This window comes from Mastomys coucha, unplaced genomic scaffold (genome assembly GCF_008632895.1).
Source record: "Mastomys coucha isolate ucsf_1 unplaced genomic scaffold, UCSF_Mcou_1 pScaffold22, whole genome shotgun sequence".
NCBI classification, from domain to species: domain Eukaryota; kingdom Metazoa; phylum Chordata; class Mammalia; order Rodentia; family Muridae; genus Mastomys; species Mastomys coucha.
In genome coordinates, this window is record NW_022196905.1 from 217,012,874 (window position 1) to 217,030,045 (window position 17,172).

Here is a 17,172-nt window from a genome sequence, read left to right on the forward strand (position 1 = left end):
ATATGTGTGTGTTACACACATACAAAATCAACAATCACAAAACCCAAGCCATCCATCCATCCATCCATCCATCCATCCAACCAACCAACCAAATGAAAGCAAGCTGCTCGAGAATAAGAACCAGACTGATTCTTCCCAAGAAAGACTCAGTGGTCATGGTCGACTATGAAGCTTTAACGGCAGAGTGCCTAGGAATGCAGACATCTGTAACAGCAATTCTTTGCAAGAATCTTCAGAAAGACACAGCCCTGATGGCAGGTTGATTTGAGCCTGGAGACACTAATTTTACAGTGATTTGTTAGTGTCAACAGTAAGGCAATACACAGGACAAAGCCATTGCTACTTTGGGGCTTTCACAAACTGACCAGTGTTCTATTTTAAGTACTCATATATAGCATGGTGGGCTTGTCTGGTAGTTGGAGTCTCTACCAGGGCAATTATGGACTGAATATTTGTGAACCCCTTCTCAAACTGGCATCTTTAGATCATGATAGGCTTTTGGACATGAGTACGTCATTAAAATCAACTTAGAAAGAGGTGCAGACACTTGCTTTTCTTCATTCTGTTATATGAGAACACAGCAAGATGCTCACTTGCAAATCAGAAAGTAGAAGCCTCTTCCAGACAGTTCTATGGGCACCTTGATCTCATACTTCTCCAGAACAAGATGTAAATGTGTATTGTTTAAGTCACCCAGTCTATGCTACCTTCATATAGCAGCCCAAACTGATGGACTGCAAAACCATACTCTTTTTAAAAAGACAAAAAACTATGGCCTTAGTGCTGCTTGTTATTTTTTCTGCTGTTACATTTAGAATACTCAAGGAAAACTGAATATCTTGTCTCTCACCTTGCACAGTATTTATAGTAGTGTCTATTGCACAGCAGACACTCAACAAATATTTGCTAAGCACATGAATGTGTGGCCATTTATTCTGTTTAAGAAAGTGCACATAGGGGCTGGTGAGATGGCTTAGCAGGTAAGAGCGCCGACTGCTCTTCCGAAGGTCCTGAGTTCAAATCCCAGCAACATGGTGGCTCACAACCATCTGTAATGAAATCTGACGTCCTCTTCTGGTGTGTCTGAAGACAGCTACAGTGTATTATTTGCAATAATAAATCTTTGAGCCTGAGCAAGCAGGGTTGACCAGAACGAGCAGAGGTCCTGAAAGTCAATTCCCAACAACCAGATGAGGGCTCACGACTATCTGTACACTATAGTGTGTACTTATATGCATAAAATAAATCTTTTTTTTTTTTTTTTCTTCGAGGCAGGGTTTCTCTGTGTACCCCTGGTTGTCCTAGAAATCACTCTGTAGACCAGGCTGGCCTGGAACTCAGAAATCCGTCTGCTTCTGCTTCCCCAGTGCTGGGATCAAAGGTGTGCGCCACCACTGCCCGACCCATAAAATAAATCATTTAAAAAAAAAAAGTGCACATGCACTATGTGAGATAGAATTCCTATTACCATTTTATCAAATGTAAGTGTAACAAATATAATGGCTCAGCCTTATTTGGCTTTGGCAGTAATTGCTTATAGAAATTATGAAAAAAAGAACTATAGTTAAGGAAATAGCTAGTGTAAGTTCAGAGTACACTGGCCTGAAGATACAGAACTGCAATCCCAGCTACTCAGGAGGCTGAGCGGAGGATTCCAAGCTCAATGACTGCCTGAGCTACTTAGTGAGAACACTCAAAAAGGCAAATAAAAGTGGGCTGGAATAAAGGTGAGTGATGGGTTTGCCTTCTCGTATGTGAAGCCACAGATTTCTCTGATATGCACAGATCAAACCCAAAGCTTACAAAGAGAACCCATTGCTAGTTTGGGTGAAACACCACATGTGAAGGTCTTTTTACTCACCCATGGACAACTGTTTACATGCTCCAAATGCCTGGAGAGGTTTGACTTGTCACTTTCCTGTTTCCCATCCCCTTGAGGTGGTGACAGGCTATTTGAGTGTCTCTGTGTATACTAGCAACTCATGCAGTAACCACTGTTTTGAGCTCCATTGACTCATTTCTTGAAGTATCTGTCTAGGCTGGATGATTTTTACATGTCCTCAGCAAAACTAGAAATGCTATGTGCTGGCTTAAAATCCACCAATTTTTTTTATAGTATCAACAAAACCCAAACCCTTTATAATTTGAAGATTTCACACTATCTGCATCCTACCAGCTCTATACAAGCCCTTCCCATCCCTGGCTAGTTCAGTCATATAATTCTTTTGAGTTTCCTAAGTCAAGCTTCTCCTTACCTGTGAGTTCTCCCACATACCAGTCCATCCGCCAGGTCTCAGGAATGCTTTCTGCTGTTACGATGACTCTTAATATCTTGCTTTTTCCACAAACCACAACTTAATGGCATTTAGTTGTGTGTGCATGGTTGCCTGCGTAGGCCAGAGGTTGACTCTGGGTGTCTTCCTCAGTTGCTGTCCACTAGGAGGGTGGCTGTTGTACTGAGGGCTCTCTGATTTGGCTAGCCCAGATGGCCAGTTTGCCCCAGGGATGGCTCCCGCCACTTCTCAAGCAATGGAATCACATTCAGACAGCCATACCTCTCACCCATTTACTTAGGTTTTAGGGACCTGAACTCTGACCCTGAGTAGCAAACTTTATGTCCATGGAGCCACCTTCTCAGCCAGAATTTAGTTTTTATTAGATAAGCTCACCAAAGTCAGCTTTAGTGCTAGATTCTTAGCACCCACACATGGCAGGCATAGAGGCACATTTTCTCACTAAACAAATACTTGTGATAGTTTGTATTTGTCCTCTCAAACTGCATGAAAACAAGGCCTATATCCCTTAAGTGAGCTCCTGGGAGGGAATTACAATCAGCATAGAGCTGGGATAGTCATGATGGGCAGAGCCTTTAACAACCTACACATCTTCAGAAGCAGCATGAGACCACAACCAGATACTGGCACTATGTTCTTGGACTTCAGAACCATGAGACAAATTTGTTTGTTTGTTTGTTTTTTGGTTTTTCCAGACAGTGTCTCTCTGCATAGCCCTGGCTGTCCTTGAACTCAGAAATCTGCCTGCCTCTGCCTCCCAAGTGCTGGGATTAATGGCATGGCTACAAACTAAGTTTTTAATCTCAGGATTTTTTCTTTTTTTGAGGCAGGGTCCTATCCAGCTGAGGCTAGCCTTAAACTTCTGATCATCCCACCCCAACCTTCCAAGTGCTAGGGTTACACCATACTTACTTCACACTCATTCATGTGTTACTGCTGATTGAACCCAAGGGTATCATGCACGATGGGCAAGCATTCTACCAGCTGGGCTACATCTCCAGTCCTAATTAGAGGTATTTTGTTATGAGGAACCAAAGGAATATTACTGAGTAAACTCATGTCTTTCTTTTGTGTGTCCATTTTTGCTTGAATGTAGATGAGCTGGTACAAGAGAAAGGTCCTGAAAAACAACAGCCTGGAGTGATAGTACATACCTATCATCCTGGCCCTAGGGAGATGTGGCAGGAGGATCACTGAAGCCAGTCCGGGCTATGGAGTAAAGCCCTACCCCCCTTTTCTGGTCCCCACAAGCACCTCTACACAAGTTATGCACATAAACTCACTGGCACACACACAGACAACATTGGGAGGCTGGAGGTGGCTCAGTGGTTAAGAGCACCCACACGGCAGCTCACAACCATCTGTAACTCTAGTTCCAGGGGAGCTAACATACTTGCAGGCAAAACATCAAAACACATAAAGTAAGTTATTAAAAAAATAAACAGCACCTAAAATGGAGAAGTTGGGCATGGTGGCACATGTTGTTTAATTTCTCAGGATTTAGTTCAGGTGGATCTATTTCAAGGCCAGCCTGGCCTACAAAGTGAATTCCAGGTTGATCAAGGCTACACAAATAAACCTTGTATCAAAAAAGAAAAGAATTCTAATGGGAGAGGGAAGGGGGATACTCTTCAAGATTCCAAAAGAAATGTCAGCAAAGAAAAAATAGCTTTACAGGTGCTTTATCTCAGATTTTTACAATGAGATTTGAGTTAGAGGACACCCTGAAATCCTAAGAGTAACACACCATTACCACCCTCTACTAGAATTAGCTTACCTGTATTGGAAGGTTGAATTAATTTTCCAGGGACCAAATACTATCTAGATGGCTCCTCAAAGCTCATTTACTAGGGTGGGGTGGGGTAAATCAAGACAGGAAATTGCCTTTAGGGACACTTTTACTTGGAAAATTACAACACTAGTACAAGTCAAGTCTTACACATTTAACATTTGCTTGTTGAAAGCAATTCATAATATCAAAATTAATCATGTTTTACTTTTTCCTCACAAGAACACAAAAATGAAGGGGAACTTAAAACAGAAAATTTAAAAAGGTAACACAACTTTTCTCTTAGTAGTCCTTGGGTAGTTATGACAGAAGACTTTCCATCTTTTGTTTCTTTGCATGGAGACCTTGATCCAAAGTCTTACTTGTTTCTAATATCTGCTTCTGCCTCCCCCTCTATCAGATCGGCTCCCTCCACGGCCACCTCCTCTTGGCGCTCCTCGGCTTGAACTGCTGTAGGAATCACGAGGAGGAGGGTATCCCCTTTCCATAGAAGGGGGAAGCCCTCGTTCTTGTCTGCCAACTCGATCACGGCCACTTGAGTAGATATCACTTCTGCTGCTTGAGTAACTGTCTCGACTTCCACCATATCCGTCACGTGAGCTGCTGTAATCATCATAGCGACTGCTCCCTCCGTAAGATGGTGGTGGCCCTCGTGTTGGGGGTGCACTGCGTGAGTTTCCATAACTCTCATAGGAATCTCTGTAGGAACCTCCACTTGGATGATCTGAATAGTCACGATCCCGACCATATCCATCTCTATCACCGTAGCCTCTTGACGGATAGTCATCACGGGAACTGGAATGACTGTAATCGCGGTATGTATAATCTCTTGGTGGTGGTGCATAATCTCTGGTGTCACGAGAGCTTGGGTAATCTCTGCTTGAATAGCTATCTTTTGTAGAATATCCATCATCTCTTGGGGACAAATAAACATCTCTGCGCGATGGCAGGGGTTCCCTTCGTGGTGGGCCTCCGTAGCTATCTCTTCCACGGGACACTGGTGTTCTTCCGCCCATTCCACTGCTGCTTCGAACTGGTCCTGAAGGTGTTGATCTTTTAGGAGGGGGACCCCCGCTTCGTGGTGGCGGTCCTCTTTTTACTGGAAGTGGCCCCCTGGAAGAACTCATGTTAAAGTTCATAGAATAACCACCATCATCCATGTATCCTCCACGCGAAGGGGGTCCCCTAGTTCCTCCACTTCCTCCTCGAAGACCTCTGGGAGGGCCTCTGCTTCTTGGAGGTGGAGGAGGTCCACGCCTGCCACTTTCAAAAGATGGTTTGGTAGCTTGCTCCACCTTGATGGCTTTTCCATCCAAGGACTTTCCATTCATATCTCTAGCTGCATCTTTAGCATCTGCAGGGCTTTCAAAGGTAACAAAAGCAAATCCTCTTGATTTGTTGGTTTCCCGGTCTTTCATCAAAAGTATTTCCACTATTCGTCCATACTTGCCAAATACTGCTTCAAGGGCTTTCTCATTTGTTTCTGTATTAAGCCCACCAATGAAGAGCTTTCCTGGGCGATCTGCTTCAACCATCTTTCCTTCTAGCTGGTAAGATTCGGAGGGAACTGTGAAGGTCTCAAGCTCCTCCTACAAGCTCGCCAAATGGGCCTTCCAAGTAGCTCACCGGTGACAGCTGCTGGGTCTCAGAACAGAACAGAAAAGCCACTAGGACTACTGCACACGAGCACCTGTGAATATTATTGTATTAGTTTCCTCAGGCTGCTGTAACTGCATTGAGAAAGGGCTGGGGGTGGGTTATAAAACTTTGATTTTCTTATAGTTCAGGAAGTCACTAAGTATGAAGGGGAGTTTCTAAAAAGAAGCCTTAACAAAAATCTGTACCATGACTCCTTCCTCGCTTCTAGTGGTTGTCAGTAATTCTTGTAATACTTTGGCTTCAGGATATCTCAATCCAGTTTCTGCTTCCACCTTATATAGTGCTTACACTCCACCTGCACAACTTCATATGACATTCAGAAGAACCGCAGCTGATCATACCTATAAACACCTGATTTCTACAAGTCAAATTCTGAGGTCATGAGAAAAACGTGCCTTTTACTGGGGATAGTACTGGACAGTTAATTTGGAGAAAGGATATAGGCTCATAAAATTAATCTAAATGAATCTGAACCATTATTCTGGACTATCTGGCTAGGCTCTAAATCCAAGGACAAGTATCTTTTAAAGATACATACAGAAAGAAGGTAATGCTTAAGAAGGATGCAGAGAGCAGCCACTTGACTCGTAAGGAGGGAGCTGTGATGCCAAACCAGGCAGAGACCGGAGCATCAGAACCTGAAATCAAGGAAGCCAGGGAATATTAACAGCCAGGAGAAGCTGGAAAGAGCCGTTAGAACACGTGGCCCTCCAACATCTTGATTTTGGACTTCCTTATGCTGCAACAGTAAAACAACATGCCTACTGTCTCAGTACAGCTAACTTCGGGAGGGGGCTATTTGTTATAGCAGCCCTAGCAAACTAATACAGTCCTCAACAATACAATTCAAAATGAACTACCATTAAAATACTCCATGAATTAAGATTCTGTCCTAAGCAGGTCAAAACCTCTAGAATCTGTGAGCAGACTTACTTAAGCCAGCACTATCTCTGTGATGACCCTTTAATTTTAGAGTATGCGATGACTGAGGCAGATTTTTACTGCAAGAAAATTGTTATAAATTTCACTTCCTAAAACTCTACTTACCTGTGACTGTCTTATAATAAGCCTTTATCACATTTCATGTACTTCTTTTGCCTGGTAAATTGTTTAATGTCTCCCTATTAAGTTCTTTTTATCTTGAGATTAGCTTTTCTTCCATGCTGCCTGATGCGTAATTACCGGGCAGTGGGGGCTGTGCAACTGAGAACTGATAGCACAACTGCTTAAAGCAGCTTAGTTTTTGGATAGCGAGTCATGTCAGCAAGATAAAGTTAAATAGAGCAAATTGCATGCCGAGTCTCTTTCAAGCTTTGAATGCATTCAGAATGAAAGTCTGGTACAATCTCTTTCGAACGTTACGTTCCATAGTAAACTATTCAAGTAGCTGATACCAGGCTGCTTCAAAATGTCCCACAATACTTTGTTCCTTTCTTTCTTTGGGTGCATAAAGAGGAAGGGTTGATGCTCGGAAGACCATTCGTGAAACTATGTCATAAATTCGCCAAAATGCAATGCAAGAAACCGAGGGTTGGGGGAGGGGGCGGACATCAGACCCTCCACCCTGGATCTGGCCCTCACTGCTTTTGTTCTGAGTTCCTGGCCCCCTCTCGGTTGTCCTGTTGCTTTAGTGGTTCGGGGTCAGGCAAAGGCCCGCACCACGCGGCCTCCGGAATCGCCCGCCCACGCGCGGCACACGGGGTCGGGAGGAGCCCGGGTCGCTCTCTCACCGACCCCCCAGGGAAGATTTGCCCCATCCCCGCCATCCTCCCCACTCCCGAGGCGGGTTTTGGCCGGGGAGGCGGCCGGGCAGAAAGGCCCGGGCAGGCCACCGACCTGGCGGGAAGGCCCAGACCGCCTTCCCCGCCTTCCCGCCGCCGCCGCTGCGGGAAGGCGGGGAGCCTGCCGTCCCGGACGTCTGCTCGGCCACCGAGTTTCAACCTACCCACGGGGTTAACGCTTCCCCAACTAGGAAGCCGCTTTCCCGCGCCGGTCGCCACACGCGTCTGCCGCCGCCGCTCCCGCCGAGAACCAGAGGCCGCGAATGGCTTCCCCTCCCCCCCGCGCGACGTCAACGCGACGTCGCTCGTCGCCGTAATGCCCCGAGTATACGCGCACAAGGACAGCCAGCTCTGGCGCGCGCGGCCGCCGGCCCGGCGCGGCCCAGTACTGGCCAGGCGCACGCCGGGCGTCTCTGAGGCTCAGGGCCGACTAAGAGATGCCCTCTGCAAGGCATGCGTCGGGGCTCGGGCCGCCGTCACTATAGCTTTACTGCGGCGACACCCGTGATGAAGATGGGCGTCCGGGGCACCACATCTCTCTCTCCCACCGCGGGCCTCCCCGAGCTTGGCCATGTATGCACGGCAGCGGGTCTTGTTAGTGCAGCCCGTGACTCGTCTCCCTCGCATCCTCCTCGTTGGCATGATGCTCTTCCGTTCTACGTCCCTTGTACCTCAGTCCTCGGCTTGAGTGCGCGTCTATTCGGAGGCGCGTGGTAGTGATGGCGGCTCTCTGCGAGGCTTTCCTGTCACTGGATACTACTACTCCCAGCCCGCCTCGGAGCCGCCCGAGCCACCCCTCGGTCTTTAGTTTACGAGTGGCAATTTGACTTGCTCTGCTGCACGTCTGGAGGGACCGAGGAAAGTGTGGAGACGCCCCGGGGATTTAGGGATCGCAGTTTGGAAAGCAAGCCGGCCAAACAAATAAACAAAACCCACCCGCCCTAACAAATATGAGGCTGCTGGAGAGGGTGAGGAAAGAATGGTTCATGGTCGGGATAGTGGTGGCGATCGGCGCCGCTAAGCTGAAGCCGTCGGTCGGAGTGAACGGGGGTAAGTGCCGCACCTCCGCCAGCTGCAGCGCGCCGGGTCCCACTTCCGAAGTCGTCGGCGAGTTCCCGGGAGGAGCGGCCGCTCCGGCTGCCGTGCAGACTCCTGCCCTTGCTGCGCCCAGACCAACCCGCTGTGCACACTGAGAGGGGCTGCAGCAGGTTTTTCTCATTTGCTAGCCCAGGAGGGGATTAGGAATGGGGCAGAGGAACGGGAGTGCAGGTTGCCTTTTCTGCGGGAAATCAATGACTGCTGCTCAGTTGCCGGAGTGAGGTTACGGAAACTGAAAGTTACTCCTCTTGTTCTCAGAGTAGCATCCCATCCCAAGAGACTATAGGTTGCCAGGAGTTCTCATCTGTCTTGGAGTAGACCTCATTATCCAGTCTATTTCCGACTCCTCCCTTTTGCACCTTTAAAAAAAAAAAAAAAAAAGCTGTTGGAGAGAAAAGGGGTTGGGGTGTGGGGGGAAGAAAAAGGAAAAAAAGTAAAGGACACTCTTGCTCCAAACTTCAGTTTTTAGTGTGCCTTAGTTGCTGACAATCCAAAACTCCCAATTCTACTGACACGTTGCACTCTTTCCTTGCGGGACACTACTTCCGTGTGCTGCTGGGCTGCCTTCTAACAGTTGCAGACTGTGTTAGACTATGCATAGTGTATGTTTTGGCAGGGAAGTGTGGATGGGTTAAAATCTCCGCTCCAGTCTCTGAATAGTAGGAGCTTTGTAATGTGGCCTGTGGACACTGGTGGGAACATGGGACGTGTCACTGGCTTTTTTATACCCTCTTCCCCACTTTCAGACAACCTTGTCCTGCTTTTCATAGGTATTAATTGAGTTTCTTCAGTTCATTTGTTTTTGACCTCGTGTGTTAAATTCCAAGTTTATTGACAGATCGAATATATCAGTCATGCAATGGACCCAAATAAGGACAGAAGAGAACACACAGCCTTTCTCAAATAGGAGGTGCCCATATAGATATTTGAAATTGTACCTTCTTATTAAAACCTTACAGAAGTGAATGGATGATCTCTCTGAATAGTGTTTTTTCCTTCATCAGCCCTAGTTTCTCCGTTTAGAAGTAACTTCTGCAATAGTTTGGATGGAATTATTTAAACAGTGATTTCGTATAGGAAAGCTTTAGAGTATGTATAGTTACCAGTTAGTTTTAGATACAGCCTTTGGGAAACTGTCAAGTTGGGATTTTGAGTTCCTTCAAATGAAGGGGGAACCTCTTGTCCCTGGAGCTGGGAGAAGTGACATCCTCCTGCCTTTGAGGTGAACCACAATGCTCCACTGTCTTGGTTACAGTGAGGCTAGATCTCTGCTCAACACTGAAATGGAGTTCCTGCTGACCTGTGTGGCCTGTAGCCCCGCACTGCTGCATTTGCCAAATGTCTTTTCCCTTTCCTTCCCCAAGAGCTGTGTGGACAGGAAGGTTGCTGATGGTGACTCAGTTTCCTCAAGTTTCTTGCTCTGGCAGATACAAGATGCATTCTGGGATCTCAGTTGTTCTCTTGGACTCTGCTTATTGAACTTTTCTACACTATTGTGTCTTAGAAGTACTTTCCCAGTTTTCAATAATCCTTAGGTAGTAATACAGGATTTTTTTTCTTCATGGGGGTGGTGCACAACTTTAATCCCAGCACTGAGGAGGCAGGTCTCTGTGAATTCAAGGCCAGCCTGGTCTACAGAGGTAGTTCCAGGACAGCCAGGGCTACACAGAGAAACTATGTCTTGAAAACCCCCAAACAAATAAATAAACAAACAAATAAACAAAAATTTAAAAAGTAGGAGCAGAATAAATATTTCCAGCTAGAAGTAACTTATAAAATAATTTAAATCAGCATGCCACTTTATTTTTTGAGTAGAATATTGGAGTATGAACAGGGGGTCTTGGCATACACGTGTTAAGCACCGTGCTATCCATAAGCATGGCCTCAGCATTTACCACCCCCCCATCTCCCCAGCCACCACCCCCTCGGTGCTGCTTTTGTAGATGTTGAGGCCTGACCACATCAGAGGTTACTTAGGGAACAGTGGAAACCAGTTCTTCCTCTTTATAATAACAGTGGCAAATAACCTGTAATAACGGTTTGGCGAAAACAGAGAGGGAAGAGAGAGAGAGAGAGAGAGAGGAGAGAGAAAGAAGAATGTATCACTATAAAGACAAAGAGAAGGCTCTGGAATAAAAACATTTTTATACTCTAATTTTTAGTCTAAGTAAGGGAACTGTGCTGAATTAGCTAAATATTAGACAATAACTATTCGTGTTTCTTCTAGGGCCCTTCCTGTATAAAAATTACTTGTCTTAAGAAGAGTCAAATGACTGGAATTTTATGTGTAGGTTGTTAGGTTGGTTGAGAGCTTTATATTATTCTGTGACCATTTCATCTGGTGGTCTGACCTGTAAAGCCTGTTGAATAAAAACAAAACTCAAAAGAATCTCAAGCCATAGTTTCAGTGCACCCCTAAACAACAACAACTGACAATATTTCTCTCGTGTACTTCTTATAGCCCCTAAAGCGTTTCTTGTAGTTACTGCATGATGGAAATGTGATTTATTTTTAGTTTTATTTTTGTTTTTGTTTTTTGAGACAGGGTTTCTCTTGAACTCAGAAATCCGCCTGCCTCTGCCTCCCAAGCGCTGGGATTAAAGTCGTGTGCCACCACTGCCCATCTGTTTTTGTTTTATTGAAACAGGGTCTCTCTAGACCTCTGGCTGTCCTGGAACTTGCTGTATAGATCAGGCTGGCCTCAACTCAAAAGATCTGCTTGCTTCAGCCTCCCAAGTGTTGAGATTAGAGATGTGAGCCACCACACCTGACTGGAAATGTGAAATGTGATTTTAAGATGTTTAATCAATTAATTAATTGTTGTGTCTATGTGTGTGGTGTGCATATGGAGGTCGGAGAACAACTTATAGGAATCAGTTCTCTCCTATGTGGATTCTGTGGATTGAACTCACGTTGTTGGGCTTGGTGACAAGTGCTTGTACCCACTAAAGCCATCTTATCAAGCCGAGAATGGTATTTTTTAAATGCATACACAGTAATAGACTCTCCTTCACATTCTTTTATTTTATTTAGTTAATTTATTTATTTAATTATTTTGGGACAGTGCCTCATTTAATTTAGCTCTGGCTGGCCTGGAACTTGTTATGTAGATCAGGCTAGCCCCAAACTCAACTGAGCTCCACCTGACTCTGACTCCCAAGTGCTGGGATTAAAAATATGCATCTCCATGCCTAGCCTCTGCCCTTTTATTTTTTATTTTTTGTCTTTTTGAGACAATCTCTCTGTAGCCTTAGCTATTCAAGAACTCTCTCTGTAGAGCAGGCTGGACTTGAACACACAGAGATCTGCCTGCCTCTGGCTCCTAAGTGCTGGGAGTAAAGGTCAACCCCTACTTTCCCCCAACATTTTAAAGAGAAGTATTGGTTCTTTTCATCTTACTAATAAAATACTTATTTCACCGTATCTGGTTTCATGCTTTGTTGACTGATCTCAGGCTGGGCTTTTTCCATTTATTTTGTTTTATTTGATCGATGTTGTGTGTGGAACCCAGCTTTGTAGATGAGACTCTGTACACTTTGCCCCTACATTGCCCCTTTGCAATCCCCTCCCCAAACCAATGTCAATTGGTAAAAGCAGTCTGGAAGGGAATTTATGCTCACACCCTGCCCTCTTGTAGACTGTTTTAGTTGGTGCTTGGAGGTGAGATTGAGGATGGCTTCTGGGAATGCTGGAGTTCTTTAGCATTACAAAAGAGTTCTTTGTTTGTTCCCTTTAAAAAATGACTGGGTGAGGCAGGTCAGGTGACCCACCCCTTTAGTCCCTTTGTCTGGAGGCAGAGGCCAGCCTGGTCTTTTTAGTGAGTTCCTAGACAGTCAGAGCTCTATAGAGAAACCCTGTCTCAAAAAGCAAACAGCCACGACAAAATAAAGAGAATGGCTTTTAGATAGAGGTCAGAATGGCTTCGTTTTCTCCAGGGCCCATTTTACTTTTGATTGTGTGAGTGGGTTCACTCCATTTTTGTTGTCTAATATATTTTTTTGTTTGTTTGCTTGGGTTTTTTTGTTTTTCCAGACAGGGTTTCTCTGTATAGCCCTGGCTGTCCTGGAACTCACTCTGTAGACCAGGCTGGCCTCGAACTCAGAAATCTGCCTGCCTCTGCCTCCCAAGCGCTGGGATTAAAGGCGTGCGCCAACACTGCCTGGCTGTTGTCTAATATTTGAGTTGTTTAAAGGCAAAGGAAAACCCCAACTATTGAGCTTTATAAAGGTCTGGATATTACTGTTTTGGTGACCTGGAAGATATAATTATTAGTTTGGAAAAGTGGCAAATTTGTACCCTAGTGTCAGCTCATTCCTCTTTTAAGTATTTGCCTAGCTTTTATTTTGTCCTGGGTGACCTCTAGTCCTGAATAAGAGTTCCACAGTTGCCTGTGTCTCTTTAATCTAATCCCCCTTTCTCCTTGACCTGTACCCTGTAAGTTATCCGTGAATAGCCCCACTACAATTCTCGGTTTAGAATTACTTAGATCTGCATCTAGTATAACAAAAGTCATTGTGACTTGTCTCTGGAATTTGAAACATTGAAAGTACAGTATTGGATGACTGAATGGAATGCCATGTTATCTATGTCTGTATGTCTTTGGACCCATCCCTGTCTTTTGCTAGCAACCATGTCACTGACTGACTCTTCCTCACTAGAAATTCTAGAGGCACCACTGTGAACAGAGACAGCCTGGACAACGATAGGGTCAGAGGAAAAATGAGACCCTGGGGATGGGAGTAAAAATAACGTGACTTCTAAAATTCAGATAGTTAGAATTTCTGGGAGCAGTCCACTTCTAAACTGAGTCAGACTTTAAATTCTGCTCCTTAACTGACCTCCCTAGTTGTTGTATGTGCCAGGACACTGTTGAGACAGATATGCTCACAATTTGAACAGTGCATCTCTCTTCAAGAGTTTATGCTGCCGGGCGGTGGTGGTGCTCGCCTTTAATCCCAGCACTTGGGAGGCAGAGGCAGTTGGATTTCTGAGTTCGAGGCTAGCCTGGTGTACAGAGTGAGTTCTAGGACAGCCAGGGCTACTCAGAGAAACCCTGTCTCAATAAACCAAAAAAAAAAAAAAAAAAAAAAAAAAAAAAAAAAAGTTTATGCTACAAATGGGATGCCTATCAGGCTTGTCCCTTGGAGCTCTGCCACCCCAGTCTCAGCTAAACACTGTAGTAATGCCAGGGATAAGACCTCAAACTCAGAAATCTGCCTGCCTCTGCCTCCTAAGTGCTGGGATTATAGGCGTGTGCCACCACTGTCCGGGAAAATTTTTGTTTCTTTTATTCATTGTTGCCTTATAAGTATCTAAGACATTGTTACAATTGTTTAACAATTGTTTGTTAAATTAATAAATAATGATTTCTTTTAGAGTTTGGTCATCTATCCATATCCATATGTTGAACATATCCATATGTTCAATAGAAATGGTTGAGGGTCTTCCGAGTCTCTGATTATGATCTATCTATCTATCTATCTATCTATCTATCTATCTATCTATCTATCTATCTATCTCTATCTCAGATACATCACATATAGGTGATTGTGATCCTGTTATTTGACTTGAAGCAAACTAGTCTAGCAACAAATTGCTTAAGAAATACATCACAATGACAGAAATTTATTCCCTCACAGAGAGTCCAAGACAAGATGTTCTCCAAAGCCTTGGAGGCTGTTGCTTTCTTTGCTACTTCTAGCCAGTGGTGTTCACTTTTTTTGGCTTTCCGTAGGGCATGGTATTCTAACTCCAGCCTTTGCCCTGCCTTCACTATGTTTCTGCATACAAATAGCCCTTTTAAAATACCAGTCCCTGATGCTGCCTGCCAACATTGCTCAGTGCTCGAGTACTTGCCAAGCTTATGTGAGACCCGAGTTTTATCCCTGGTACTGCAAACCCAAGCACACAAGCAAGCATAATTGTTGGATAACTACTCAATTGCAGTTAAGACCGGATCTTAACTTCATTTCCAAATATGGCCCCACTCATAGATTCTGTGTAGATATGACTTTCAGGAATCTAGTACAGGAGATCCATATAATGTATACCCCAGCTTCCCACCCTGGGCACTGTTGACATTTTGGACAGGACAGAGTGTTTGGAGGCGTTATTTTATGCTACTGGGAACGGGAATATCTAGTAGAATTCCTGGTCTCTGTGAATCATGCTATCATCATGGCTGACCACCAGAACTGTGACACTCAGAGGTTTCCTGACATGGCTAGACATCTACATGGATTGTTGGGTGAGCTCTTTCATTCTTCTGGTTTGAGGATAATGTGCAGAACGAGAAAGCCGTGGTGCTAAGCTTACGAGCTTCTCTGCAGTAAGGAAGTATCCGCTTCCTGAGGGGGAGAGGGCCACGAGGGTATGGCACTAATGTTGAAAGTCAGTTTTACTCTCCTCTTAGAGAGCCTTCTTCCACCCAACTTATCTGCTACAGACATTCTAACAGTAACTCATTGCTCTCTTCTCAGGACCACTGAAGCCAGAGATAACCGTGTCCTACATTGCTGTTGCAACGATATTCTTCAACAGTGGACTGTCATTAAAAACGGAGGTACTGTCACCTGTGGCACATGAAGAGCAGTGTAAAAAACGTCAGCTTGTTGTGAGTGCTGGTGTTCCAGGGGCCTTGAGTGAGGCTGCTGACCGTCTGAGGCTTCACTGGCAGAATGACCAGAACGACGTGGATAGGAATAGGACCGGCATGCTGCTTCTGCATACGGGAACTTCTCAGGAGGGGCGAGGACCAAGAGATGGATAAGAATGAACATTTTGTTGTTGTTGTTGTTGTTGTTATGACCAGTTCTTATTTTAATTAATTAATTAACTTCATAGCCTGTACTGGCTGGTTTTGTGTGCCATCTTGACACAGGCTGGAGTTATCACAGAGAAGGGAGCTTCAGTTGGGGAAGTGTCTCCATGAGATCCAGCTGTGGGGCATTTTCTCAATTAGTGATCTAGGGGTTAGAGCCCCTTGTGGGTGGTACCATCCCTGGGCTGGAAGTCTTGGGTTCTATAAGAGAGCAGGCTGAGCAATCCAGGGAAAGCAAGCCAGTAAGGAACATCTCTCCATGGCCTCTGCATCAGCTCCTGCTTCCTGACCTGCTTGAGTTCCAGTCCTGACTTCCTTTGGTGATAAACAGCAATGTGGAAGTGTAAGCTGAATAAACCCTTTCGTCCCCAACTTGCTTCTTGGTCATGATGTTTGTGCAGGAATAGAAACCCTGACTAAGAAACACCCCTTCTACAGTTTCCACTCCCTCCTTTCTTCTCTTTTCCCAGTCCCTCCTCTCCAGTCCACCCTTCCTCCCCTTCTCTTCAGAAAAGGGAGGCCTCCCATGGATATCAACTAGCTTTGGCATATCAAGTTGCAGTAAGACTAGCTGCATCTTCTCCTATAGAGTCTAGATGAGTAGCTCAGTGTGGGCAAAGGGTCCCAAAGGCAGGGAATTTAGTCAGAGACAGCCCCTCCTCCCACTGTTAGGAGCCCCACCTGAAGACCAAGCTACAGAACTGTAACATAGGTGTAGAGGACCTAAGTCAGTCCCACGCAGGTTCCTTGCTTGGCAGTTCAGTCTGTATGAGTCCTCATGGGTTAGTCGATTCTGAAGATTTTCTTGTGGTATCCTTGACTCCTCTGGCTCCTTCAATCCTTCCTCTCCCTCTTCCACAGGATTCCCCAAGCTCCACCAAAGAGCATGCATGGGGTCTGTGATGGTTTGTATAACCTTGGTCCAGGAAGTGCCACAATTAGAAGGTATGGCCCTGTTGGAGTAGGTGTGTCACTGTGGGTGTGGGCTCTAAGACCCTCATCCTAGCTGCCTAGAAGTGAGTATTTTGCTAGTAGTAGTCTTTAGATGAAGATGTAGAACTCTTAGCTCCTCCTGAACCATGCCTACCTGGATGTTGCCATGTTCCTGCCTTGATGATAATGGACTGAACCTCTGAATCTGTAAGCCAACCCCAGTTAAATGTTGTCCTTATAAGAGTTGCTTTGGTCATGGTGTTTGTTCACAGCAGTCAAACCCTAATTAAGAAGGGGTAGAGTGAGGGGGGAAGGGACTGGGAGGAGAGACAGAAAGGGAAAGCTTTGTTCAAGATGTAAAGTTAATAAATAAATAAATTAATTTAAAAAAATGTAAGCTGGGGGAGAGTGGGCTGCTTCTGTTTTCAGAGGGTGAGTCCATTATCATTGAGGTGAGGAACAGATAGACAGGCATGGTGCTGGAGCAGCAGACAAACAGACAGGCATGGTGCTGGAGCAGCAGCTGAGAGCTTACATATTGAGACAACAGCTGTGAGGCAGAGAGCTGACTGGGCATGCTTAGTTGAAACTTGGAACTTCAAGGCCCACCTAGGGGCCATTCAAACCACTACACCTTGTATTTAGGATGCTGAGGTGGGGAATTACCATGAGTTTGAAGGTAGCCCAAGCTACACAAAACAAGATCCAAAAACCAAATATTTTTTTCTTTTAAAAATTAGGTTTATTTTTTTAGTAGTATATATAAACATAAATTGTGAATATGTTTTTATTATGGTA

The 17,172-nt window shown here is 45.0% G+C and overlaps 2 protein-coding genes across 11 annotated transcripts in view; one reads left to right on the forward strand and one right to left on the reverse strand.

Annotated features, from left to right (window-relative positions):
• Positions 1–4,174: 4,174 nt before the first annotated feature.
• Positions 4,175–7,821, reverse strand: LOC116069612 (RNA binding motif protein, X-linked-like-1). 2 transcript variants are annotated; one of them, XM_031340380.1, is made up of 2 exons: positions 7,688–7,821; positions 4,175–5,727 (listed from the first exon to the last, which is right to left on the reverse strand). In XM_031340380.1, the coding sequence occupies exon 2, from the start codon at positions 5,616–5,618 to the stop codon at positions 4,452–4,454; it is 1,167 nt and encodes a 388-aa protein (XP_031196240.1). In that variant the 5' UTR covers positions 5,619–5,727; positions 7,688–7,821; the 3' UTR covers positions 4,175–4,451. The 2 variants fall into 2 exon arrangements, with proteins under 2 accessions (XP_031196240.1, XP_031196239.1); XM_031340379.1 differs by having other exon boundaries at positions 4,175–5,773; positions 7,688–7,819.
• A 38-nt stretch (positions 7,822–7,859) lies between these two features.
• Positions 7,860–17,172, forward strand: part of Slc10a7 (solute carrier family 10 member 7) — a 233,262-nt gene continuing 223,949 nt past the window's right edge. For 8 of the 9 annotated variants that reach the window (XR_004110067.1, XR_004110068.1, XM_031340381.1 and 5 more), the window contains exons 1-2: positions 7,860–8,573; positions 15,101–15,183. Coding sequence is in view for 7 of the 9 variants with exons in the window: in XM_031340381.1 (XP_031196241.1) it covers positions 8,474–8,573; positions 15,101–15,183 (183 nt within the window). In the remaining 2 variants the exon portion in view is untranslated. Of the gene's footprint in view, positions 8,574–15,100; positions 15,184–16,302; positions 16,387–17,172 lie in introns of all 9 variants that reach the window. The other variant, XM_031340386.1, reaches the window with a different exon arrangement.

Excerpts from the sequence above, each read along its gene's own strand:
- LOC116069612 (XM_031340380.1), bottom strand. The coding sequence starts at position 5,618 with ATGGTTGAAGCAGATCGCCCAGGAAAGCTCTTCATTGGTGGGCTTAAT.